This window comes from Bombyx mandarina, chromosome 19 (genome assembly GCF_030267445.1).
Source record: "Bombyx mandarina strain Sakado chromosome 19, ASM3026744v2".
Lineage (NCBI taxonomy): Eukaryota > Metazoa > Arthropoda > Insecta > Lepidoptera > Bombycidae > Bombyx > Bombyx mandarina.
Genome location: NC_143225.1, coordinates 10,168,758 through 10,195,901, shown reverse-complemented (window position 1 = coordinate 10,195,901; position 27,144 = coordinate 10,168,758). Strand labels below are relative to the sequence as shown.

Genomic DNA, 27,144 nt, shown 5'->3' with positions numbered 1-27,144 from the left:
GTTGAGGCTCACGAGCGACGGTAACCACTCACCAACAGGTGGCCCGTATGACCGACCAACTGCGTAGAAAAAAAGAAGGAAAGCCTTTTTAGTTAGTGGGGATTTTAATTGGACGTATATATCTATACCACTAGAATTTCCATGTAATATAGAGTATCCTAGTGGTGCAATTCTCATACCCGATCCAGTGGACCGAATGGTAAACAGTCGACGTCGCCCTAAACACGTCGTTACGGATCCTCCCGATCCATTAACGGTGCTTTTATGTACCTCAAGCACAGGTCACTGTCCTTGCCGAACCCGTTGCTTGCGACGAAGGGCTCGATGAGTAAATTAACCCATAGACATAGCCCACTGAGTTTCTAGCCGGATCTTCTCAGTGGGTCGCGTTTCCGATCCGGTGGTAGATTCTGCGAAGCACTGCTCTTGTCAGTGTTAGTAAAACTCCCGGTTTGAGTCCCGCGAGCTCATCTACTAGTTCGGTGAATCTAGAATAACCCCTCGAGCTTATTAGAATAGGTAGGAAAAAAAAGGTGCAATCAGGAGGGATTTTTTACGAATACCGCCCTTAGAATCTTGATTATTATTGTTATGATTATACCAAATAAGTAAATAGAGTATTCGTAATAAACTTTTGTATTTTAATGCGAAAATGATTGGTTTCGCTTTGTAGATTTAAATTTAAATGTTTCGATATCGTCTGTGGTGGTCGCAACGTGTGTCGTAATCTGTAGTGTGTTGGGTTGCAGGCGCTCGATAGCAGTCCTCGCGCCGCATAGGTAGGACGCCGCACTGAGAGTAACCGAAGATTGTGTGTTGCAGCGGCGGCGGTGTTGGCGAGCACGCAGGCCGTGGTCAACTCGTTTCCGACGCCGCCCAAATGAAACGAGGGGCCGCGCAAACAATGGAGCCTTCCCAGAGACGCCGCCCCGCGTCACCCCCCGCCCGCCCTCCGCTCCGAACTGACGCGGCAGTGACGCGACCGCGTAGTGAACTTAACCGAGAACAATTTGTCGGATAATTGAAACAATGATCTCGCGTGACCCACGGATATGTGTATGTGATGTGCGCTTTGAATGTTCTAGAATGTTTCCGGATAGTTACCCGCGATAGGGACCGAGTGCGAGGGGGCGCGAGGCGAGGACCGGCCGAGCGCCCCCCCCCGAATGAACCTTCACTAGTGGAAGCACAAACTAGTACTTGTATATATTAGTGTTATGTGTAAATTAGCCGACGATAATAACGAAACGTTCCGTTAATAATTTAATGTAATATAAAACGTCGAAGGGTTTGTTCTCCACGCCGGGCGTCGTACTGAAGATTGAAGCCCCCCCGAAGGACCGAATCGAAGTGAACACGGACGATACCTTTATTTATGAATACAGCATTCCACAGAGACGAGAGCGAACGTAGTTTATAAAAATTAAATATCGATTAATGTTTAGGTAATGATAGTGCACCGTGAGAGCGTCAATGTGATCGTAATAATATGAACGTAGCGTGCACAAATCGTATTATGTCTGATAGTGAGGAATCATTCAATGTATCGTAGAGAGCATCCTATAGATTTGTGGAGTGTTTGGACATCGCTGTGCGTGTGTTTGTCTGTCTGGCTTTTAAAAGTTAATGTAAAAAAAATTTAATTAATCTCATAGTCCGATATTCTCTGATACTAAATCCGGTTTCTGTTTGTGTACCACACAATTGCACTTAAACGCATTTAATGGTACTATTAAAGAGCGTTGCTTCTCAACCATTGAGCTATAGAAACTGAGTAAGAAAGTTCACTAAAACCCATTAATGTATTGGTTTCGTTTAATAAGTACAAAACGAAATTTTAAATTATTTTGTTCAAAAACTTTAAATAAAATTGAAGACGAATCTATTTTTAAATTATATTGTAGTTTTTTCTTCAAATTTCATGCGTTTCAACATGCATACAAGTGCTCGTGACGTCACGTCTGAAAGAGGCCGAACTGTTCCCACAGTATATATAATTATATTAAAGAATATCTATGGTTTCCAACCTAAACAAATTTTTTTTATTACTATATACAATTACCTCCGATCCTCATTTATGAATGGTAACGCTTAATGAGAAACGGTATGGTTCATTTAAAATACTCCAAAAAAATTTTGGGCGACTCTTGAAGAAGTTTCGAGGACGCATTTCAGTCGCATCATAAATGTAAATGAGCTCACTTATATTTTTGGTGATTATTAAATAAAGTTCATTCGTTTCGCATATGTCTTTCTACTACTGCACTTTGGTTGAGAAGCGATGTTCTAAAGCATTATGTTGGACGTTACTGTGTATTAAATTAAGTCTCCCCGCAGCGCCGTTGGGCTGACGTTTCCCTCCCTAGTCTTCCAATTGGTTCGTTTGAAAGATCCTGTGTGTTCACGTGAATAATTTTCATAATTGATTATTACTTTAAATTGTACGCAATGTTACGTGTCTGAAGTGTTATAATCGAGTGTGTCGGCTAGTGTTGCGGCCCTCTGTCACACTTCAATTTAGTAGACATTATCATAGAGATTGACCTATTGTAGTTAAATAATGGTATTACTTTCATGACATTTTAGTCAATGTACGCGCGTACCTGTTTCCTTGTGTATTAAAACAATGTTTCGTAGAGAATTCGGGGCCTAAACGTGTTGATGCAAGCGACAGTTCCGTAAAGAACCAGTGATCGTTAATTTTCTTGTTATAATAATTCTTAGTGCATACCTACTTAATGTTTAAAATAGAAAAAAAGACTGTTGTAAAAGGCCAATATTGTATATTGTGTTACACATTTAATTGCTTCCAAACAATGTTGTAAATTTCGTTCCATATTCTAGTAGATTATTTTATCTATATTTGATTCCGCAAAGTAAGGACTTATGAAATATTAGTTTCTTTTAAAATAATTTAGATCTTATGATTTTGTTTTTAATTGGCAATGTGTGGCTTTGAAGTTTATTTAATTAAAACTGTATTAATTAGCTAAACTTGAACATATCCACTTAGTGAATCTTGTCTGTACCGAATTGTCTCAGTTGTATAGGTACAAAAACATTTTTACAACACTGTTTGATAATAATGAGATTATTTGCAAACTGTATGCGAACATTTGTCATCAAAAGTGGGCGTACCGTCATCTTTAATTTTAAATCTGCTTCAAATGTTAGTTGAAAAGAATTGTGTTTTGGGATTTAAAAGCTTTCAAGCCGCTTATTTCAAAATGTCGAATCAAATGTCAATTTTTAACGTTTTGATTTGTTTCAAAATTGCTAATTTGATAAAATAGGTAAAATAGGTATTTTTAGACAGGACTCTATTTGTTTTCTTGTTATATATTTGTAAAACACTTTTCTTTTTTCAACTAATATTGGATACAAGAGTTGCCACTCAAATATAATGAAATAACAAATTCTCACTTTGAATGAATATAAAATTGTTGTTAATGATGGCTTACGCCTTATGATTAAGGTAGTGTTCAAAATGGTTGATCACGAAAAATCTACATCCAAATTGTTTGCAAATCTTCAATAAAAGAAGCATTGGAACGCGAAATGAAAACATGATTTCAGACGATTGTATGCTTTTCTCTTTTAATAGCACGATCTGAGAAATTCAAATTCGACTTTAAACTCACAGTACTCATTTCCTTTCTATGATTGTTTGAAGAGTGAGTGTTTAATTAGATTGAGAGACGGGTTGATCTCAAAAACGCTCGACATTGTACGGATGCATAGACTGAGTTTTTATTTTAATCCTCACACGACGCCAATTACGCTTTCCTATGGTTCGACTTACCAGTGTCTGATGTGTGTAACATCATTGTATTTATAAATGTAATTTGTATGGACATTTGTGTATTTTTTTTTTTTGATGTAACTATAAAGCCAAGTTTGATTTTTATTAGAAAAGAATTCGAGACGTTGGAAAAAAAGGAATAATAAAAATAACATTATTTCTTAAAAAATGTGTTTTATTTTAGTTTCATAATTAAGAGTAAGGCTAAAAATGAATTATGAAAAACTTGATAAAACAAATTCTATGGCTGGTTTGAATAAATCCAATTTACAAATACAAACTTATTTCATATTGTCAATACATAAAATATAAATATATATTTGCCAGAGCCCATCAGCCAACGTTTTACGAAACATATTTATCCTTAAATTTTACTTTAAAACTTAAAAAGTATTTACTTTAAAACTTAAAAAGTAGAAGTAGGATTTTTCGCAACACGTGACGTCACAGAAGCTATGACAGTTTAGTATAAAAAAAATTAATGAACAATAAAATGTAAAACACATCGTGATCGGCATAATGATAGGCTGTTTCCCAAAAACGGTAAACTAATCCCAATTCGATGCGATTTTAATTCCAAATACAATGCGACAAAAAATTGTGATGTTACAAAAAATAGGAACATATTTTGATCAAGAATGTTTCACAAATTTCACGAATACTTACTCATCTACATTGTAATTTTAACGTACATAATATTTCGTATTTATGGAAGCACTTATATTAATTATTTTCTTATTCTTCAAATATAAAATCAGATTTTTAAACAGTGCATACAAAATAGAATACGTGCATAAATAATTCGAATAATTACAAAATAAAAACACGTTTAATAAATAGAAAAATACAAAATGTTAAAGCTTAGAATTAGTGGACAATACTGAGGACGTGGTAAACTTTAATTATATTATTTTTGTCAAGGGTTAATACTTAGAAATAAAGTCTTTGGTCGTATTGTTTAGTTTTAAAATTCATGTTAGTGCCCAGGTACTTAATCTTCGTATAGAAGATGTGTCAAGTTAATTTCATTTTTTTAGTTAAAACTTTCAACGAAAATTCATTGCAAGGTTTTCGAAAAAAAAAAAACATTACTTAGACATTTTTTAAGCTTAGTATATACATAGTAGCGCATTTTAAGCTGGTTACACACGTAACTTCGCAAGGCTTGTCAAAAAATATTGTACTAACTAAATACAATTTCTATAATAAAAATATATTCACCCTAAAAAAAATCAAAACCAAAAGTAAGCAATTATTACGGGCTCGAAATGTAAGTAGCATTTCGAAATTTTAATTTGGTTTAATAAGAGATCTAAATTTTACATTACTAGGTACATATAAAAAAAAACAAAGCCAAATCACATAAATACACATGCACGTAGACACGTAGAAATAATCGTTTGAGAAGTACTTAATGTACAAATTAATAAATAAATTATTTACATTCTAGTTTCGCAAGAACACTTCACAACCAATGTATATACATATTATTATATTTATTTTTGATTGCTACTGTATACATATTTTTAAGCGTAATGTAACTATTTTGAAAATCTGAAAGGTAGAACTACTTTAATCTGAGTATAAAGTTCGTTTTTTTTTATTTTGTGAACCCGCAACCTATGGCAAATAAAATTCAAATGTCAATGAACTGTAGTGGAATGAGACAATACAACGATTTTATTACTATTGTCTATTATTATCTATTTACTATAAAAGCGTTTGTTTCTTTATTTTAAACTATAAATGTATGCAATATTATTAGTGGTTAATAGTGCAGGGTACTTGATCGTGGTCGTTTAATTGACTGTACTCTATTGTCTCCCGCGTTCATTAACCTCCGAATCTTGTTTGCTATACATTGCGCGTCCACGAAGTAGGATATCATTTAAAATATACGTAGAATATTTTTTCGTATTCCCGTTCTTTTGCTATACAACCTCTGTCTATATATATTTTTTTAATTCAAATATAAAACTTAGCACATGTAATATGTATGTAATTTTACTGGTGGTAGGAGCTCTTGTGAGTCCGCGCGGGTAGGTACCACCACCCTCCCTATTTCTGCCGTGAAGCAGTAATGCGGTTTGGTTTGAAGGGTAGGGCAGCCGTTGTAACTATATCGAGACCTTAGAACCCATATCTCAAGGTGTGTGGCGGCATTTACCGACATAACCTCGGTTGTGAAAGGTTAGTTTCGTTTGTTTCCGCGAATGGATATTTTTCTCGTTACCAAATAGAAATAACATGTCAGTTAATAAAAAATATATATTCCATATACATATAATATAATTAATAAATATTTCAGTCTATATCATCAGGCCTTAATTGTCTTTCGCCCTCGCTAAGGAAGATCAGCATGGCCTTGTACAATAAGTACAAACCGAGCAGCCTTCTCTCTTTCTGCGGCCACGAGGCGGCAACACCGTAATAGTTGCCAGCCTTCAAATTCTTAATATTACTTATTCCGAGCACATCGATCATGGCCGCTTCGTACGTGTACGCTTCCGCCGGTATGACGTTCTGAAATATGTGAAGACAAACTACGCCCACCTTATCCGACCATATGTCCAGGATTTGCTGAACCTTCTTGTCTTTAGATGTTTTGAAGTCGCGCTTCCACAGGGTCAGCGCTTGGTATAGATGAGAATAGGGCCGAGAACGTTTACCTGAAATAAGGAGACATTTGCTGTGTGAGGTTTCGTTGCTCTAGTTTGGCGTGGTCGCCGGAGTCTGCTGCGTACCTTCAGGTACGACGTACCTCCACCGATTTTAATACGCTTTTATTTTCTTCAGACGTATGTATGTTAGTATGTAACGGAATCTTTGAACATGATTTTGACCCCCTTCAAAACGTCGGATTAATTCGAAATTTGGTAAACTTATTAAGGACCGATGACAATTCAATATTAAAAAAATATATTAAAAAAATTGATATTCAAGTAAAAAATGAAAAATAAATAATAGTTAATTATGCAAAATTTTCGAACATACCTTTCCCGACGTAAAATATGGAGTTTACAAAAGTGACCCAAGAGACATGTTGGTTTTGTTTGCTGGCTCTCTCCGGGAGATTGTGCGTGAGTCGCGGATCCAAGAGAAGATACGTGAATGAAGTCTTCGCCGTGCCTTCCCGCCATTTTTTATTGGGATTAGCGAAATCGGCGCGCGCTTTGCTTTCCAACTCAACATACTGTTGGAGATTCAGCATCCAATCAACGTTACGTAGAGATTTTTCTAATTCTACACTGTACGCTGCGGGAATAAAGAACATTTTCAAGCAACCAATACGTGACAATAACTTTGTATTAATATTTTTATATAATACCTTTATAGGCAATTTGGTTATTCCTATACGGAACATTCCAAAGATTACAAGATTGGTAGACTTTAGGAATTTTCATTAAATATTTGCATTTTGTAAATATCATTGTAAATTTTTAAATATTTATACAAGACATACAAACATAACCTAAAAACTGACTTTTTCAAAATGATGACATTTAATTTACAATTTTTTTTTTAATATTCAGTATAAACTGTTTGGGTTTGCTTTTCAGTTTAATACTCACTTTTGCCCTGGCTGTTCACGACCACTGGGGTTTTCTTCAAGGCTTGCAATTTCTTTAGATAAAGAGTCCTTGTTGAATCCTGTATGGGACCCGGCGAGAAGCCTAACTTCAACAGTTCCGCTCTCAGAGTGTTATTATCGTACTGTACCGTGGTCGGTAGGGAAGATGCCACCGAAACTGCTGTTTGGTCAATCGATTCCACTGTCTCTTCCAGGGGCAAGCTGTGGGATATTTTTTACATTTTGGGTATTTTTTGCTTTTCAGTTTCGCCCCAACGTAGGTGTAGGTGAGCTCACGGCGCTCAAACCGAGAGTGTTGCTAACACTAGCCCTAGTAAAAGCAGTGCTTCGCAGAATCTACCACCGGATCGGAAACGCGACCCACTCAAAAGATCCGGCGAGAAACTCGGTGGGCTGTGTCTATGGGTTAGTTCACTCGCCGAGCCCTTCGTCGCAAGCGACGGGTTCGGCGAGGACGGTGACTGGTGCTTGAGGTACCTAAAAACACCGCTAATGGATCGGAAGGATCCGTTTTAAAGATATTTTCAAGATTAGTTTAAATAATGTATACATTCGGCACGTCAATCTACCGAGCAACTTCGGTCGCTCCGTAGAAGATCTACCTTTTGTCGTATTCCCCTAAAACTATTATTATGTAAACACCGAACAGTTTTTGGAATTAGGAAATTCCATTTAACAATCTATTGTGTAGCAAATTCACATATCCGTCGCCTCGTCTCTATTGTCTGTTTCGTGAGCCATTTAAGTAGAAGAGCTATATAAGGCAACTAGCGAGAAAAAAATTATAAATAATTAAACAGATCAATCATCAATGCTTCTAAATCTTTGAAAGGTTGAAAGACAAATTTTTTCATGCGACATTTCGCTCAACACGCGACATTTATCTTTACAATTAAAGGTCCGTTTTATTTGGTATTACTATCAACAATTCGATGTTTTTAATTGAACTTCAATAAGTTTACCTTATTCAAAGAGCTGAAGACGTTTTGTTATATTTTTTCAAATTTTAAATGGGTTTCCTGTAATGTGCAAAAATGTCTCTTAAGCAATAGAATACTCACACAATAGGCGAAACTCGCAGTCTCTTCTCAACGAGCACTATATCTTCTTCTTTATCCTCATACTTGTATTCCTCGTGGAAACTAGCTATAGTGATGCTGCCACCAGAATAATTACTGCTCACTCCGCTGCTGTTAGACGATCTCCTTGTATTACATACTCTATCTACATTAGTCGAAGACAGAAATTCGTTTGTCCTATTCTGTACAACGGCCATAGCTTTATCGAGTTCGCGGTCATCTCTCGGAATCTCTTTTGTTTCGATCGTTTTTGATTTCTTTAAAGACGATTTCGTATTGTAATTCATATGCGTTATGTTGTTTGGGGATCCGGGGAGCGAGAAGTTTTCGAAAACGCTCAACCTTTGCTTCCTGGGATCTCCTGTTTTGTCAACGGTACAATCTAGAGGTTTAACGCCACTTATTTCCACGTCCCCATTCGATCGGCAAGTCCTGAACGTATTGTTCGTGTCGTGCGATTCGGTCAGGTCCAACGTGATACTTTGGAAGTCGTCTATGAGGTACGTTTCGCCTAATATAGTCGGGTACAGTTTGTTTATAACCAAACTGTTATCGTCGAACCACTGACGGATCATGTCGGATTTTCTGTACGTTTTGTTTTGCATTTGTTCGTCAGTTATCGGTTCGTATTCAGCCACCATATTGTCCGTTGTAACCAGAATTCGTTCTACAATTGGACAATGTAAATTTGTAAATACACGACAATAACATTGATGAGCATAGTATCATGTAATGGAAATAGTAGCACGTAATAAAATAGATGATAGATTTGAAACATTGATATTATTTTGTATAGAATAGATGCATATAAGGGTAGTGTGCGATAGGAAATACATGTATTAATGTTAATGAAAAATGAAATATTTAAGAAACAGACGCTTGCACATGGCAATGCGTCGGCACACCAGTATACACACATCCACTATATACGTATACACTACTACATACAGATTGATTATTTATATATACTGCTGGTACTATATAGAGCGGCGACGCATCGCCACAGCATGCGTCGCCACTGCATGCGTCGCCACGCCAGCAATCGATTTTAGGTGGGGCTATGATGTTTCATATCAAAAACTTTTTTATTCCACTGCCCATCTCAATATCCCAAGAATATCCAAGTACCAATCTTTGAACGGACACGTGTTTTTTTGCCTAACTATTTCTAGTAACCTCGAGGGGTTATGCTAGCTTCACTTGACGTTCGACACGTGCTACTACTTCTTCAGTAGATATGGGCAGGAAGGTGAAACCTACGCGGGATCTCACAAAACGCCTAACCACCAGTAAAACTGACTTGACAACAAAAAAACGATTAAACATAAAAACCACATATTTTATTGCCCTTTACGGCCCATCGGGTGGTGACTGATTACTGTAGCCCATGAACGCACAGCAATGCCAGGGGTAGAGACGTTACGAGAGCTAATTTTAAGTTTTTTTTATTATTTTGTGTTCAAATACAGTAATTCTAAGTTATCCAACGTATTTCAGGGTTCGATTACGAACGATAATCTAATAAATGGAACTGATGACCGTTGAAAGTTCACGGAATATTATTGATCTGATTCACATTCCAATGGCGTAATTTGTACAAAGCTATTGTCTTTGAAAATGAATATACATTTTACAGTAAACATATAGTGTTTTGAATTGAATTTTATTTATTACTAGCTGACCCGGCAGACTTCGTAGTGCCTCAATCGATAAATAAAAGACTTAGGCCGGTTACAGTGCTCCACCGACCGTCTGTGCGTACGTCAGTCGCGCTTGTCGTTTATATGAAAATTCATAAATCATTACAGTGCTGGACTGACCGTACGCACGCGTATATTGCTACGCACTGCGTACGAGGACCGTCGGTCTAGCGCGTCCGCATGCGTGCCGTCGGTCGACCGACGCGCTATGGAAACAAATGAACGCGTTCTGTGCTGCACCGATGGGTGGACCGACAGTACGGATGTGTGTATCATCATCAAAAAAAGCGATTTCGTATTGAACATGGCCAAATATATCGACACCGAACGCATAATCACCGAAGTTCATCTTCGTGAACCTCTCTGGGACAAAGGCCACGTGTTATATAAAGAACGCAATGCCAAGTTAAAGGCCTGGCAAGAAGTATAATTTATCAAAACTTTTAATCGACATTCTCAAGTAATTAAATTTTGTTTTTTGATCTTCGCGCAATAATGAATATAAAGTAGTGAATTCCCCTTGCAATGCTCTTTGGACGACGATTGGATGTACGTGATATCTACGTCTTTTGTTACTTAAACGTTTTCGAAAATAAGCAGCAATTACACTATTTGCAAACGCTTCCATTTCGTGTACCGACTATACCAATCTGGTCAGATTGTTGGTCAGGAGAGCACTGAATGAAGCAAACTGACGATCGGTTAATGCGTACCGTCAGGACGGAACGTACGCACAGACGGTCGGTGGAGCACTGTAACCGGCCTTAAACTTTTGTATAAACTTAAAACAAACAAAATGAATCCGTCCGACGGACGGACGGACACATCAAAAGGAAAACAAAATTGTTATTTTTATTTAATTCCGAGCATTTTCATATTTATCTACCTTTTAAACTTTTTCTGGACTTCCACAAATAATTCAAGACCAAAATTAGCCAAATCCGTCCAGCCGTTCTCGAGTATTAGCGAGACTAACGAACAGCAATTCATTTTTATATGTATAGATTTATACGCGAGTGACGAATACGCATTGTGGACATTTTATAGAATGCTTTTCAAGTTACTCAATGTTCAAAGAAGGAATGATTGACAAACAATGCATTCTTCATTTGTCATATAATTCACTCGGCCTGTACAATGAACATTGTCAGCTGCCCGTATCGAAGATCAGAGGTTAACGCGAGCCACTGCGAGATAATAAAAGTTCAATTCAATTATGTTTTTCTTGGTAACTGCATTGAAAAATGTTTGATAGTTTGAGATTAGTTAAGGGACATCGGTTCTCGGCCCGAACAAAAAAAAAAAAAAAGGATGAATAGGTCATTTAAGTCATATTCAACGTTCGTCCAAAAGGAAAAGATAAACAGAGTAGTAAAAAACAACTTAGCTGTGTTTATGTTGTTTATTTATTGCGCATTTTTTTCCCTACCAATGTTGATAGCCTTGAGAGGCTATTTAAGCTTCACTTTAGCGTATAGATGAGCTCTCGGGGCTCAAACCGAAGTGTTGCTAACACTGGCCCTAGAACGAGCAGTGCTTCGCAGAATCTACGACCGGATCGGAAACGCGACCCACTGAGAAGATCCGGCGAGAAGCTCAGTGCGCTGTGTCTATGAGTTAATTTACTCGCCGAGCCCTTCGTCGCAAGCGATGGGTTCGACGAGAATGGTGACCAGTGCTTAAGGTGCCTAAAAGCACCGTTAATGGATCGGGAGGAATATTGCGCGGATGGGTGCACGAGGTCACGGCTTGCCTGTTATAAAGTGGTCACTATAGACGTCACAATGTCGCCACCGCGAGAGGCAGAGTCCAATACTTAATATCCGGCACGTCTTTCCTCCAGTATTAATGCAGATTTATATCGAGAAGTGAAATGCTATTTGGTTTAAGCGACATTTGTGCAGCTTTACAGGCGAACCATTTAAAGTTTAAAATTTAGAAAAAATATCATGACCAAAATTTTTTTTTCTACTATTTGAATGAGGTAAGCTTAATTGAAGTTCAATTAAAAACATCGAATTGTTGATGCTAATACCAAATAAAACGGCACTTTAGTCACAAAGATAAATGTCGTTTAAATCAAATATAGCCTTTCACCCATCGATTTAAGAATACAAGAACATATTTTATCCAAACTATAAAACACCGTATGTTTTCAATAAAGAAACCGAGCGACCATCGAACGTCGGATCACGAGATGGAAAGACAATCAAGACATAAATTCGATGCCAATAGTTTCTATGTTATTACCTTCCAAAACGATTTGATCGTTCAAATCACGCAACCCCAAAAAAAAAAACCAAATTGTGATCGTGTACCAATCATACCGTACAGGAATGCCTTTTTAAGTTGGTTCGGAATCGTGATTCTTATTGCGTGCCCTTACTGTACTCGTGAGTGAGTGAATGAATGAGTGAGTGAGTGAATGAATGAGTGAGTGAGAGAATATATGAGTGAGTGAGTGATAGCAGCATTGAATGTCTAGTTTCTTTGACAGAAACCTTGGGTATGGGTCGAAATGTGAAATGTTTAAGTTTATTCTTCTATATTATTACTTCCTATTTATCAGGAAGGATACAAACAGTAGATGTGAAAGGAAATAGATCTTCAGGCACCACGTTGAAAATGGGTGTACCTCAGGGTTCCATTTTGGGTCCTTTTTTATTTCTAATATATATAAACGATTTGCCTAGTTTTATTGAGTCCCGACACGAGGTCGTATTATTCGCAGATGATACATCTTTATTATTTAAAATTAAACGACAATTACAAGTCTATGACGAAGTGAATGATGCGATTTCGTGTGTGGTTCATTGGTTCCGTATCAATAACCTATTATTGAATAGTAAGAAAACGAAATGTATTAAATTTACTTTAAAATGTATTAAATCATCTTTAAATGTGAGACAAGTAGATAGTAATGTAATTGTTTCTGAGGAATCATTGGAGCTTGTTGAGTCAACCGTATTTCTTGGTATAACAGTGGACTCCAAACTGCAGTGGGGACCTCATATTCATAAATTGGCGAGTAAGCTTAGCTCTGCAGCATACGCAGTAAAAAAAATTAGAATGTTAACAAATGCGGACACGGCTCGTTTAGTTTACTTTAGTTACTTCCACAGTGTCATGTCCTATGGCATTTTGCTATGGGGCAATGCGGCCGATGTAGAAATGATATTTATTCTGCAGAAAAGAGCTATACGTGCTATTTATAACATGCACTCAAGGGAATCCCTGAGGGAAAAATTTAAAGAAATTAAAGTTCTCACTATGCCATCCCAGTACATCTTTGAAAATTTGATGTATGTTCGTAAACATATTGAGGAGTTTCCTAAGATGTCGGACATACATAATAGAAATACTAGGAACAAACACAAGCTTGTTGTGCCGATGAGTAGGTTACATAAGATACGAAATTCATTCGGGTGTTTGTCTGTGCGCCTGTACAACAAAATCCCACAAGATGTTCAGAACCTACATATACATAGGTTTAAGAAAACTATTAAAGAACATCTGTGCAATAAAGCTTACTATAAAGTCAATGATTATCTAGAAGATTGCACAAAGTGGGAATGAGTTGCTCGCTCCGGGAATTTCAATATTGTAAAATTGTTATGTTATAATTACTTATTGTAATATGAATATTTAAAAAAAAAAAATATTTAAAATAAAAATAAAAATCTAATATTTAAAAAAAAAAAAAAAAACATGCCCGCTGAGTTTCTTGCCAATTCTTCTCAGGACGGAGGCTAATTCTTGTGAATTGGCGGTAATTCTTTTGACGTTCAACAAGTATGTACTTTCATTTATGTTGAATAAAACTTTTTTGATTTGATTTGATTTGATTTGATTTAATAAAATCACGGAGCAAAGACCGGTATATTGATAGTTAAGACTAACTATTCAACTATAAAACATACTGTTTTTAACTAAAAACTACTTTTACGATTTAATCTCCCATTCATTTGTCATTATTTGCGACCTTTAGAATAAATACTTCACAGTTTTCATGTGTACCTACCGACAACTAAGATGTTGCCTGCTATTCGTGGACTATTGAATAGTGTGATAACTACTGTTGAATTTTCTAACATAAATAGTAGAGGTAGTTTTAATTGTATCGAGTCACGATTCCATTTGCTAGCGTATTAAAATTATGTTATTACTATTATTTATTAGCTACATGTGCTGTCAGTTGGTGTCGAGTTTTTTTAAGAGATTTTATGACCTGGTAACTATGACCTTTAAGTCATGTCTTATTTTACTTTATATTCTTAATTTTATGAAAAATGATAATATGGAGTGAAATGAAATGAAGATGATTAATTTGAGACATTAATCAACTGAGATAAATTTAATGAAATGAGATGATAGGGGATGAAATATAATCGCAGTAAAATGGTGGTCATTTACTGAGATTTTTTCAGTGGACTTTTTGGAGGAACCCGAGAAGTTACGTCCAGCAGCTTTGTTTCATTTTCCCACATTTGTGCACTTTTGGTGTCGAGTAGTCAGTGAGAGTCATAGATAAGACTACGCGAAATCTCAGTTCTATTGCATTGGAATAACGACTGTGTTTAGCTTTAAAGCAGAACGCATATTTTTTTCTTGAAATAAATACATATCCAGCATACTTGTACAATATTCGGAGGCTAATGCTGTCCGTTCTTCCGTCGATCTCTTTGTCGTCTTCTACAACAACGGGTCGAGATGAGCTGGTGTTTTGTCTATACCACAAACTATGATCATCTACGACCCGATATCCTTACTAGATTGATTAGATGGGTGGACGTTAGCTCACAGGCCACCTGGTTTTAAGTGTTTACTGGAGCCCATAGACATCTACAACCGAAATGCGTCACCCATCTTGAGATATAAGTTCTAAGGTGTCAGTATAGTTACAACGGCTGTCCCACCCTTCAAATCGAAACGCACTACTGCTTCACGGCAGAAATATGCAGTGTGTGCTACCCGCGCGGACTCACAAGAGGTCCTACCACCAGTAAATTCATATTTATTACGTATTTACTTATGCAGACGCACGATAGGTCACGCTATCAGTAAAAAAGAAAAAAAAAACATTAAACATTCTCATATAACAAATATAAAACTTACCCAAGTCCATAGTGTACCCGCAACCAGTGCCCACGTCATTGGATTCGTCCACTACATTCTGTAGGTAGTCAAATACGTTCCACTGCTGTTCTCTGGCAGCGTAGTCAAAGGCAGTCAGCCCGTCTAGGTCCCGTACATATGGATCTCCTCCGCAGCCGAGCAAGAGTTTCAGGTTGTCGACGCGGCCCCATATCGCCGCTATGTGTACCGGAGTTACACCGTCGTCATTACTGTAATTCATGTAATATTGACACTAAGTAAGATTGACCTCCACGGTGAAGGAATAACATCGTGTAATAAAAATGAAACCCGCAAAATTATAATTTGCGTAATTACTGGTGGTAGGAGCTCTTGTGAGTCCGCGCGGGTAGGTACCACCGCCCTGCCTATTTCTGCCGTGAAACAGTATAATGCGTTTCGGTTTGAAGGGTGGGGCAGCCGTTGTAACTATACTGAGATCTTAGAACTTATATCTCAAGGTGCGTGATGCATTTACGTTGTAGATGTCTATAGGCTCCAGTAACCACTTGACACCAGGTGGGCTGTGAGCTCGTCCATTCATCTAAGCAATAAAAAAATAAAAAGAATTATTCCCAATTTAGATCTTTCAAGCGTGAAGTGCAATTTATATGTCATTTGATAAGACCTAAGCATATTTCCGATGCGGTTTATTATTGTGAGCTATTGAGAACGGTGTAATATGTTTGAAAACACACTAAAAAAAACAACACAAAATATTCGCGCGCGACTCAATTTCTGTTTGTCATACTAAAAGAGCCAATTCAATGAAATAAATAAACTTACATGCTAATTATAGATCACGAATAAAAACACAACCATGAATATGTTCATTTTTATAAATCTCAAAGCATTTCTTATTATATGTGTTAATTGCAATGAAAACAAGCAAAATATTATTATGACTTTTAACAGCTATAGAATGGTCAGTGTTTTGGACAAATGGCTAGAAGATCTGAAAGCCTTATAACAGTTTAATGACGAACCTAAAGGACCAAGAATGTAAATTAATGAATCAACTAAATATAACTATTATTGGAGTTCTACAATACAAAGAAATGGAACCCGGGTCGCGCGTCTGTTATTTTTTACCAACGACAGTAATCTTGCATTCGTTCTGTTGGTAACGTCGTGACCTGGACCTAATGTTTTCACATTGCCATGTCTAATGACTATGGTAACCGCTTAGCACCGTAAGTTTGAAAACTGTTTCATTGTAATTAAAGACCTCATTCCGTACCGTTGAATCAAGAGCATTTTTTCTCCTACCTACGCCGAAAGTGCGGTTTTCCTCCCGCTGTACAGGGAATAAAGTGTAACTTTTTCTCCCTGGGTACAAGTGCGCATGCGCGTTAGTGTCTACGTCTGCTCTCACGCACCTAAAATTCTCCGCCATTGTTGTGCTCGGGTAATTTGCAATATTGTGTTTAGTGTAAAAGTGAAATAAACAAAAGGCAATAAAATTTAATAGTGAAGTATTAAACAAAGATGAGTTCATCAGACAGTTCTTATTCAAGAAATGTCCGACTTTTCTTCCTTGGTGCACAATGTACTATTGTAAGTTCGTTGCACTTCTAAGTTATTTCGTGTGTACTTGTAGCTAATTGCGGCTCGTGATTTCGTAGCGAACGTAAGGAACAAAGCACACCGCACGTTTTGAAGGGATTATCCTAGATTCGTGACCGACGCTCAGATGTTATTTCGAGAACAAAAGCAGCGCTACCGTTACGACGTACACGCCTACGAAATCTCATAACGACTGGACATTACTTCTACACGGAACACGGCGTGGGTTAAAATAACCCAAAATTACTTTACCTGCCCCGAGGCGATTTCTTACAATCTCTTTTCATTTAATTGTGGAGAGCACAATTTTAATTATATATCGATACTTATTCTTTATTGTCTTCTTCTTCCTTCCTATTCGTACACTCTTGACAGAGTGGTCGTGATCATGCATCAGTCGGATACAACCTGCTCATGACTCTCGTGGGAAATTAGTGCAGTGGTTTTCCGTTGCCTTCTGCACCTTCTGCGCCTTCTTTATTGTACACACAGTTAATACAATATAATAATTGCGAAAAGTTATAAAAACGGCGAGCTTAACTCAACAATTGAGTTATCTACCAGCTAACCGTTATTAAAGACGGAGAGCTTTACATAGGTGGGTAGAAAACTGGGTGGTACTTAGTAGTTTCGTTGGTTTTTGCGTGCCTTGTGGACATGTTAATTAAACTATGTACATACTTTTTACGGCTTACTCTAAACGTTTGAAATAACATTATAATGACAGTAAAGAACGCGAGATTAACACGTAGTAAGATAACACGTAATAAAAGTAGTTTTAATTATCATTTATGTACTTTTTAAAAACGTGATGCGTGTTCATTTCTCGGACGTTTTTTCATGGAATGACGGAAAGGTGTTTTGATGTTTTGGAAAAGTTGAGGCAAATTGAGGCGAGTGCAACAGAGAAGCGCATCTAGTTTTATTTTTAAAGGAACTAGGGTACTTGTAATGCGAACCATGCGCACTTTTACGGTAGCGGTTTTGTGGTTTCCGGGACGTCATTACAACATTAACATTAAACATTAACATAAGTGACATCATCGGACGAAGCCTGCTAAAATTTTAGTGAATGTTGTTAAAGCCACCAAATTTATTACTTACTAGCTTTTGTCCGCGACTTCGTCCGCGTGGAATAGTTACTTTGGCATAACGCTAAATTTTACCAGTCTCTTCATTTACGTAGAAAGTGAAAGTATTTTTGAATAATAGAATGTTAAAGAGTTATTTAAGGTACCAAAATCTCGCTTTTTAACCGACTTCAAAAGAGGAAGTTATCATTTCATTGGTCTTAGCGTGACGTTATATAGCCTATAGCCTTCCTCGATAAATGGGCTATCTAACACTGAAAGAATTTTTCAAATCGGACCAGTAGTTCCTGAGATTAGCGCGTTTAAACAAATAAACTCTTCAGCTTTATAATATTACTAGCGACCCGCCCTCGCTTCGCTTCGGAAACTGTAATTTATTATTGATTTCTCCACTATTTAGTGGATGTTATTAAAACTTCCTCTTCAATCACTCTATCTATTAAAAAAAACCGCATCAAAATCCCTTGCGTAGTTTTAAAAATTTAAGCATACATAGGGACAGAGAAAGCGACTTTGTTTTATACTATGTAGTTATTAAGCCGCCTGAGACAGGAAGAGACAGAGAAATATCGTGTGAGAGATAGTGAGAGTAGTCACTACCCTTAGCATCGAGGAAGGCAGGAAGCCAGCAATGGAGTTAAAATCAAGACAAGAAATACACATCTAATTATTCATTCCCTTTGAGCCTATTGAATATCACACAATCGTGAGGTAGCCGGTGCAATTGAACCGTTCTTTATGAATATTGATGTCGCCCAAGAATTATGATTAGAAACATTTATTCATGAAGTATCGGACAATGCATATTTAGCTATCGTTAACGAATTATAATTCTAACTAAGAAACCCTGGTGCGTCCAGTAAAAAAATTGATATCCCCTAATAGTTCAAGAGCAGAACAATGGGTTGGATCGCGATAGTTTTAATAATCTATAATCTATACTAATATTATAAAGAGGAAAGAATTGTTTGTTTGTTTGTTTCGAATAGGCTCCGAAACTACTGGACCGATTTGAAAAATTCTTTTTCCATTAGAAGCCGACATTGTCCTTGATGAACATAGGCTACTTTTTTTATTATTTTTTTTATTTTTTATTTTTGGTTTCATGTGTGTTTTAATGTTTCCGAAGCGAAGCGAGGGCGGGTCGCTAGTCTATAATAATATTATAAAGAGGAAAGATTTGTTTGTTTGTTTGTATTGAATAGGCTCCGAAACTACTGAACAGATTTGATAAATTCTTTCATTGTTTGGAAGCTACACTATTCACGAGTGACATAGGCTAAAATCTTTTTTGAAATAAATTTGGGATCCTTACTAAAACTCCAATAATGTAACCCAAGGTGTAAAAAAATTACCTAATATATTCTTTAGATCGTGTGCCTTGCGAAAACTATTGATGATAGAATAAAATAATGTACTAAGATTTTGTAGAACACATTATTAATTACAAAAAGTGTCGCGACAGCATAATATGTCTAACTATATGCCGCAATAAGTGTTCTTTTATTAAAAAAAAAAAACAACGTCAAATATCGTTGAAATTTTTGTTAAAGATCCGAGTGGAGCCGGAGCGGGCCGCTGGTCGCTGGTCATCAATCAATAAGGTTATTCTTTATGAAACTGCAATGACGAATTGCGATTTGACATTTCTCACCGTTTAAGTCTATATAAATACAACGACTAAAGGAACTCTGGTGCGTCCAATAAAATTTTCACATCCCCTAATAAAAAAATAATAAAAAAAATAGTTCAAGTTACTGGTGGTAGGACCTCTTGGGGGTCCGCACGGGTAGGTACCACCGCCCGGCCTATTTCAGCCGTGAAGCAGTAATGCGTTTCGGTTTGAAGGGTGAGGCAGCCGTTGTAATTATAGTTGAAACCTTAGAACTTATATCTCAAGGTGGGTGGCGTATATACGTTGTAGATGTCTATGGGCTCCAGTGACCACTTAAAACCAGGTGGGCTGTGATTTCGTCCACCCATCTAAGCAATAAATAAAAAGGTTCAAAGAGCAGAACAATCGTTTAAATCTCAAGCGTTATTAATCTAACAATCAGACCGACGCAGCTGCACTCAAGATGATTTACGATTAATTCCATTGTCTCAATTACAGAGGAATTGAGTTACGGTAATTGAACAGATGCTTGACTTGTTAGAAGCAGAGTGTCGAGATGAATCACAAACTTGTCTTCGTGTGTGAGGTACTTCTATTTGCATTTTATGTGCGCGATATTGTTATGTGTGCGTGGACAAGCTTTCCTGGTTCTCATATTGCAAAAGATCTGTGGACGAGCTCACGATTTTTTTGATGTTAAGTGATTACATGAGGGCATAGATGGACTTGATTTATAAATGCACCTTGAGACACGAGATAGAATTCTAGTTGGCTTGTAAAACGGCTCTACTACAATTCGGATAGAAACATGGTTGGATGCTTCGCGGCTGAAGTAGACAGGTCTGTGGTACATAGTCCGGCCAAGTTTTGTAGCGAGAATTTATTGATCTTTAAAGTTGCTAGATTTAAAAAGAAATATTTACAAAATTTTATTATTATTTGTAGCTGGTTACACTTCTATATCGTTACATCACTACTAAGGATCGCGACCACATGTGACGTTCTGTTCTTCCACTGTGTTCGATCATTGGTGGCATGGACCGCATGGTACAGACTTACCACCAACTGCTTCTCTTACTAGATCTCAACATCTGGCTGGTGTTCTGCCCACGGCGCGCTTGCCCTCTATGCGACCCGCAATTATGAGCTTCTCTAATTCATGTCTAGGAGACCACATGATGTGTCCGAAGAAGCCCATAACACATTCCCGGCAGATGGAAGAGAACCTTTTTCGAATGTTTAGCTACCTTAGAATGGACTTGTTAGTTCTCATGGCTACACTTAATAGGTTTTAAGTTATTCCTTATGATCGAAACTTTGTAAGTACTTGTGATCACCGAAACTGTGCGTGTATGAACCTTAGAGCTGTTTTGAAACCTCTTATAAACCATCTCCATTCTCTTGAAGCAATTTTAAGGAAATGTATGCAGTAGTCGCTACCGAACCACATTATTATTATTTTTATGGCCTCTGTAGGCAGATGAGCATATCCACTAAATGGTCAGTGGCTATCCGCTCATGGACAGCCCCAAGGGCCAGTGAAGTCGCTTCTTTTCGTTGAGTAATATCCGCTAGCCTCGTTTGAAGAAGGACAAGTCATAGCGGTCGGGAAAAACCGTGGAGGAGAATTCGTTCCAAAACTGGATGGTATGTAGCAAAAACGATATGTAGAAACGCGCTTCGGATGAACTCAGCGGAATCAGATAGTACAGACGAACTCCGTCGGCGAGAGGTGCTATGGTAAAAAGGAGATGGAGGAATTATAAAGTGGCGCGATAATAGATATGAAGGGATTTCAAATAATTCCTCAGAACCTAATCCGTAGAATATACGGTACAAAACAAAGAGAGAGAAAAATCTCTTAGTAGATTCAGAGTTTACATCGTTTACGCCCAGTTATACGAATCCAAAAGAAAAATATTTTAAAAATAATTTTATTTGGCGTTCATGATTATAGTCAATTGGTACACAACATATTAAAATACTTGAGGAAAACTTTAAAATCAAGAACATTGAGCTTTTTCAAATTAACCTAAAGGATTAAACTGGTTTGCCTCCTCTACGTGCCTTTGTTCACTGGTGCTCGACGTTCGCACGCTCTACTGATTTCGTGTCACAAAAACGAATCCATTTTATTTGTATATTTCAATTGGCGTAGATTTAAGTGCACTCGATATTTTTAAAACTTTATTAAGTTTTACATAGTAGTGAAATATCTACCTTTCGATAATTTCTATATTTGGCAAGCAGGTTTTAAAAATGACAATTTTCCTGAATGCATCGTGCTATAGGTATTATGATCTTAAACTAATATGGGCAATAGATTGCTACCAGTTGATAAAATCTGCCGGTCGATTTTGTAGGCACTAGTGAATTTGGGATTGTACATTTGATTTCGAAGTGTGCACCCGAATTGGAATCATGCAGGTGCTTTTAGGTTTCTCAAGTACCGGTCACCGTCCTTGTCGAACTAGTCGATTAAGTGTTCGACGAGTGAAATAACCCATAGACACAGACACGATTCCGATCCGGTGGTAGATTCAGCGAAGCACTGCTCTTGCTAGGGCTAGTGTTAGCAAATTCTCGGAGGTTCAGCCTGTGAGCTCACCTACCCGTTCGGGCGTAGCTGGAATAGTCCCCTAGGCTACTAGCGAATAGGTAGGAAAAAAATGTTTTTTTTTTATGTTTGTTACCTCATAACTTTTGACTGGGTGAATCGATTTTGATGACTTTTTTTTTATTAGAAAGCTGACGCTTCCCGTGTGGTCCCATTTCAATTTAGTCCAGTTCCATGAGAAAACCATATAAGTCTTAAATTTGCATTAAGTATGTGCGCGATAAATAGATGAATAACTCAATAACTCAATATAACGCCAACCAATTTCGATGATTATTGTTTTTAGTATATATATTAATTTGTTTTGGAATATCTTCTTTTTCTATTTGAAGTCGGTTTTTGTTAAAGCATTTCTATTTACAACTATTATTCTTTTTTATTATTGCTTAGATGTGCTAACAGATAACACAGCGCACAGATCTCAATAAGGTAACTGCCGTCACCTGTCTTGAAACATGAGTTCTGATTCTCGATTTTATAGTACAACAGCTTCTAATCAAAAATGTTTTCTGCTAAGCAACAGAAATGGGCAGAGCGGTGGTGGTACCCACCCGTCAGCCATTGTTTTTTTTTATTTTTATTGCCCTTGTAGGCAGACGAGCATACGGCCCACCTGATGGTGAGTGGTTACCGTCGCCCATGGACTTCAGCAATGCCAGGGGCAGAGCCAAGCCGCTGCCTACCGCAACTTGAGCACAGATGTATTATAAAAATTAATCACTCTATTGACGACGTAAGACCCTAACCCTAATGGCTCTGTGACCTTATCAATCGAAACCACAGTGAATAGTGGCGCGACAAAACTTACACCCACATCTGACGCAATACCGTGATCACAAAAATTACTTAATTTATATTTCGAAAGTATAATAAATTTTGCCAACCTACACACTTGCAGTTTCACGTGGGAGCTCCTTAAGCACCCTTTTCCGCTGTTAGAGTACGTTTTAATTCAATGCGCAATGTGATTTTTTTTGCTCCATTCATTCTGTTGCTTGCTCAAATAAGCTAGTACTGAATGCGTTTTTGTGCATTTTGTGTTATCTACAAAAGATTTTGTCGAATAGAAGAAGCTTTTCTATAGGTTCGCATACCTTTCGCAAGATTGAGTTGAAATTTTAAATTGCTGTTGGAATTCCAGTTATTTTCTCGCAAAGAGCTGTCACATAAAAAAGACGCGACGAAAACTTAGCGATGGTCAAAACGAAAGGCGGTAAAAGTTTTTATAAATTACTAACAAATTCTAGTTGTTTCTCTACCTTTTTGGCTGGTAGCCTAATAGCTACGCCCGGACGGGACAAATGTTTATAGCTGTTTTAACTTTTTCCGTTGTCTTTTTCGAATAGGTTGGATACTATTTCAGATTCTAAAACGATTGAAAAGTACTATTTATATTTGACATATTTCGGGTTTATTTATGAATTTATCTGGCATAGAACAGTAGAGGTCTCGCTTACGGTTCCAATGACTCATATCAAGCGATGACTAAAGCCCGACGAAACATAAAAGTCCATTGCATCATAATCGCGTTCTTTACGCAATTTATTTCATGATTAAAACGGAAAGGACACATTTGCACTAAATTGGCGGCATAAAACTTTACTTGGTCCTTGGTAAGTTTGTTATTGCTTTTTGGGATGAGAGACATTTATCATGTATATACGTAACTATGTCTATGACGGACGTGTTCAATTAAAACCGTTGTTTGTTTGTGTCACTTTAATGCAACAGTCAATTTCCAAGTAGGATATGAAAATTTAACCGGATGTTTTTGTTAAACGGGATTAATGAAAAAGTTCATATACACAATTATTAAAAATTCGTTTTGTGTTATTGCTTTAAAAGCACAACATTTGGGCCTGCTGTTAACTCTGGAAAATTAATAAAGCAAGGGTAATAAATATTAAAAGATGAAAGAGCTCATGCCAGGTTTAGAGTGGTCAATGTATCGAAGCCTCAATAATACTGTAACTACACATATTTTTTTTATTGCTTATGTGGGTGGTTGCCCCACCCTTCAAACCGAAACGAATTACTGCTTCAAGAAATAGGCAGAGTGGTGGTACCCACCCGCGTGGACTCACAAGCGATCCTACCACCAGTAGTAAATAGTAGTAAATAATATATAACCTGTGTTTTATATTCGGACCTCATGTTTGAAGGTCCTTGGTGGGATTCAATTTGATTTCCTTATAACCTAGTGGAGTTATGCCAGCGTAACCGGGCGAGTAGGTGAGCTCACGGTGCTCTAACCTGAGGATGTTGGTAACACTAGCCCTAGCAAGAGCAGCGTTTCGCGCAGAATCTACCACTGGACCGGAAACGCGACCCACTGAGAAGATCCGGCGAGAAACTCAGTGTCTCGAGGTTAGGATTCAGATTGTGATCGCTCTCAAAATAGTTTTTGTTCTTGGAACAACTTATGTGACATATTCAATGCTAATTATGATTTTAATTTGGTCGTATTTGTTTTGTTTTTTTTTGCCTTCGAAGGCGGACAAGAAGATCGCCCTTCCGGTGAGCGGTAAGGTAAGTAATGACAAAGCCACAGCGAAGCTACTATCTACCATCAAGCACTCTATTGAAACGTCACCTGAAGAAGGACATGTGGCAGAATTGACTTCGTAAAACGCAAGTGATTCCAGGAAGTATTTATGAAATCTGCTGTAGTGGCGGGCAGTGCAATGGTTAAAAGCGGATGATCAAACAATTTCTTAGTACAGTCACCATGGAATATACATTACAGACCACAGAAGGAACTGAAATTTCCCGACAAACGTAGATCAAAGCAATCTTTGAGATCACGACTATTCAAGTTTGAGAGAGATAGCTGATGAACTTTCTGTATCTCACGAATCGATCTGTACCATTCTAAATAAAAAACTTGATTTTTTTCAAAAATTCTATCGAATAAGATTCGTCGAGGACTGCTAGAATGAGTCACATATGACGCAACATTCATAAAACGCAGTGGTTGCGAGACTTTGGTTTACGAATTTGAGGAGTGGAGCCTTCCCACTGAATCGTAACCGAAAAAAACATGTAAAAGTCGATCAAAACTGGTCTTACTTACCGAATGGTATATCAATAGGTAAATAAAGAATATTATTTGAGAGTTATACGGCGTTTACGAGAGCAAATACGACGTAAACGGTTAAATTTGTGAAAAAATCTTAGATTTTGCACCATGATAATAAGCCTTCTCAGTACTTCCCACAGGACCATCATTGTAGAAAAACAATTTTCCAAAAATTCAATGAATTCAATCAAACAACCCCCCCTTATTCACCATATATGGATCCAGCAAACTTCTTTCTTTTTTCTAAACTAAGATGACTATTTTATGGCATCTATTTTCATTTGAAAGAAGACATAAATGAGAATTTGAGAACTGAACTTAATACCAGAAAAAGCCTTTAACTAATATTTTATGTATTGTTGATCTTTTCCTAGTACAGCGCACTAATATTTGTTAAAGACTATACCATATTAAACCATTTTAATAAGCTTACAAACATAGTAATTAAACGCTTTAATAATTTTTTGTATCTCATATGTATTGATTTCTTTTTTATTGCCCGAGCAGGCATACACAACGAGCATACAGCCCACTTGATGGTAAGTGGTTACTGTCGCTCATGGACGTCAGCAATGCCAGGGACCGAGCCAAGCCGCTGCCTACAGTGGCTTAGTCTCTATTATCAATATCTGAAGACTTTACTCACCAAAGATTAGGATCACCTCCGTTCTTCAGGAGTAATTCTGTGCATTCCTTTGATTTTTCTAAAGGCTCAATACCAACAGCAAGATGCAGCACTCCAATCCCTTTGCACGGTAGCACCACATTGATGTTAGTTGTATTTTTAGATATGAAATGCTTCACTGAACTGTAATTGTATCTATGGTTACTAAGAAATAATCATTTAAAAAAAAAACTAAATAAGTAATAATAACACAAAATGTTGAAAATGAAAATATACATATTTTATTACTCAATTTTTACACATTATTTATTTAAAAGTATATTTCCTAAGGGCCTTTTTCATTGTTACTAAATAATTAAAATAATATATTTGAAGTAGAAAATATAAATATCATAAATTTGTTTTTAATATAAAGGTTGTTTTAGTTAAATGTCGTGTTGAGAAAAAGGGCGAACTTAACCATCTGTTTTAAAATTGCCATAAACCTAAAAAGAAAAAATATAACATGATGAATCTGTTTTATTTTTTCTTATTATTTATTTTTAGAAATGTTTATTAAATGCTTTTTTTATCAATATTGTCTAAGCTTATTTAGGTTGCATAATAATTACAAATAGTTAATATTGTTATCCAACTTTCATAATAGTTTCACAATTATTACATAAAGATGTAAGAATTTATTGTTAGAGTAAAATTTTTACACCACGCTTTGACATTCGAAATTTGAATTGCAAAAATTTTGTATCGTACCTACATGTCGACAGGTGTAAGAGCAGCTGCATATTTTTTAATGTCGATCCATAAAAAAAAAACAAAATAATCCATACCTGAACTTGCCGTTCTGAATTAAGTCGTATAATTTAAAACACTCTTTGTACGTCGTTCCCATGGCTATGCTTAAGTGAAAATATTAGATTAAACATTAGTCATCGAGATTGGAAACCGCAAGTTCCACTCATTTCCTGCAGGATTTCCTGTCGATACACTTTTGCACATTTAAAACACTGGTTTTCTGTCCTGTTATACCATATACCGTGCTATCTTAAAAGCAAGATAAATATTTTATCGTTATCACTGTTTTTATTATTGTTATTCTTTTGTTTCAGTGTTTTGGATTTTCCGATTTTCAAATTAACGTCAGTAAGACGTTAGACTCACTGTATGCTTTGTTTATGTTTGGCTTGCGTTCCATTCGACGTACCATTTATAGTGTGCTCTGTGTCAAACCTAAATGCTTTGACATAG

At 36.8% G+C, this 27,144-nt stretch overlaps 2 protein-coding genes across 7 annotated transcripts in view; one reads left to right on the top strand and one right to left on the bottom strand.

Annotated features, from left to right (window-relative positions):
- The window catches only part of LOC114239547 (uncharacterized), a 131,064-nt gene extending 127,093 nt beyond the window's left edge, over nucleotides 1–3,971 (top strand). For 5 of the 6 annotated variants that reach the window (XM_089735319.1, XM_028169799.2, XM_028169789.2 and 2 more), the window contains one exon: nucleotides 823–3,971. In XM_089735319.1, coding sequence (XP_089591445.1) covers nucleotides 823–884 — 62 coding nt within the window. In that variant the 3' untranslated portion in view covers nucleotides 885–3,971. Of the gene's footprint in view, nucleotides 1–749 lie in introns of all 6 variants that reach the window. The other variant, XM_028169815.2, reaches the window with a different exon arrangement.
- LOC114253364 (uncharacterized) lies at nucleotides 3,960–27,140 on the bottom strand. The gene is made up of 7 exons (XM_028188231.2): nucleotides 26,727–27,140; nucleotides 25,921–26,082; nucleotides 15,289–15,518; nucleotides 8,456–9,140; nucleotides 7,375–7,595; nucleotides 6,797–7,057; nucleotides 3,960–6,471 (listed from the first exon to the last, which is right to left on the bottom strand). The coding sequence occupies exons 1-7, from the start codon at nucleotides 26,786–26,788 to the stop codon at nucleotides 6,107–6,109; spliced, it is 1,986 nt and encodes a 661-aa protein (XP_028044032.2). The 5' UTR covers nucleotides 26,789–27,140; the 3' UTR covers nucleotides 3,960–6,106.
- Between the last annotated feature and the right edge of the window lie 4 nt (nucleotides 27,141–27,144).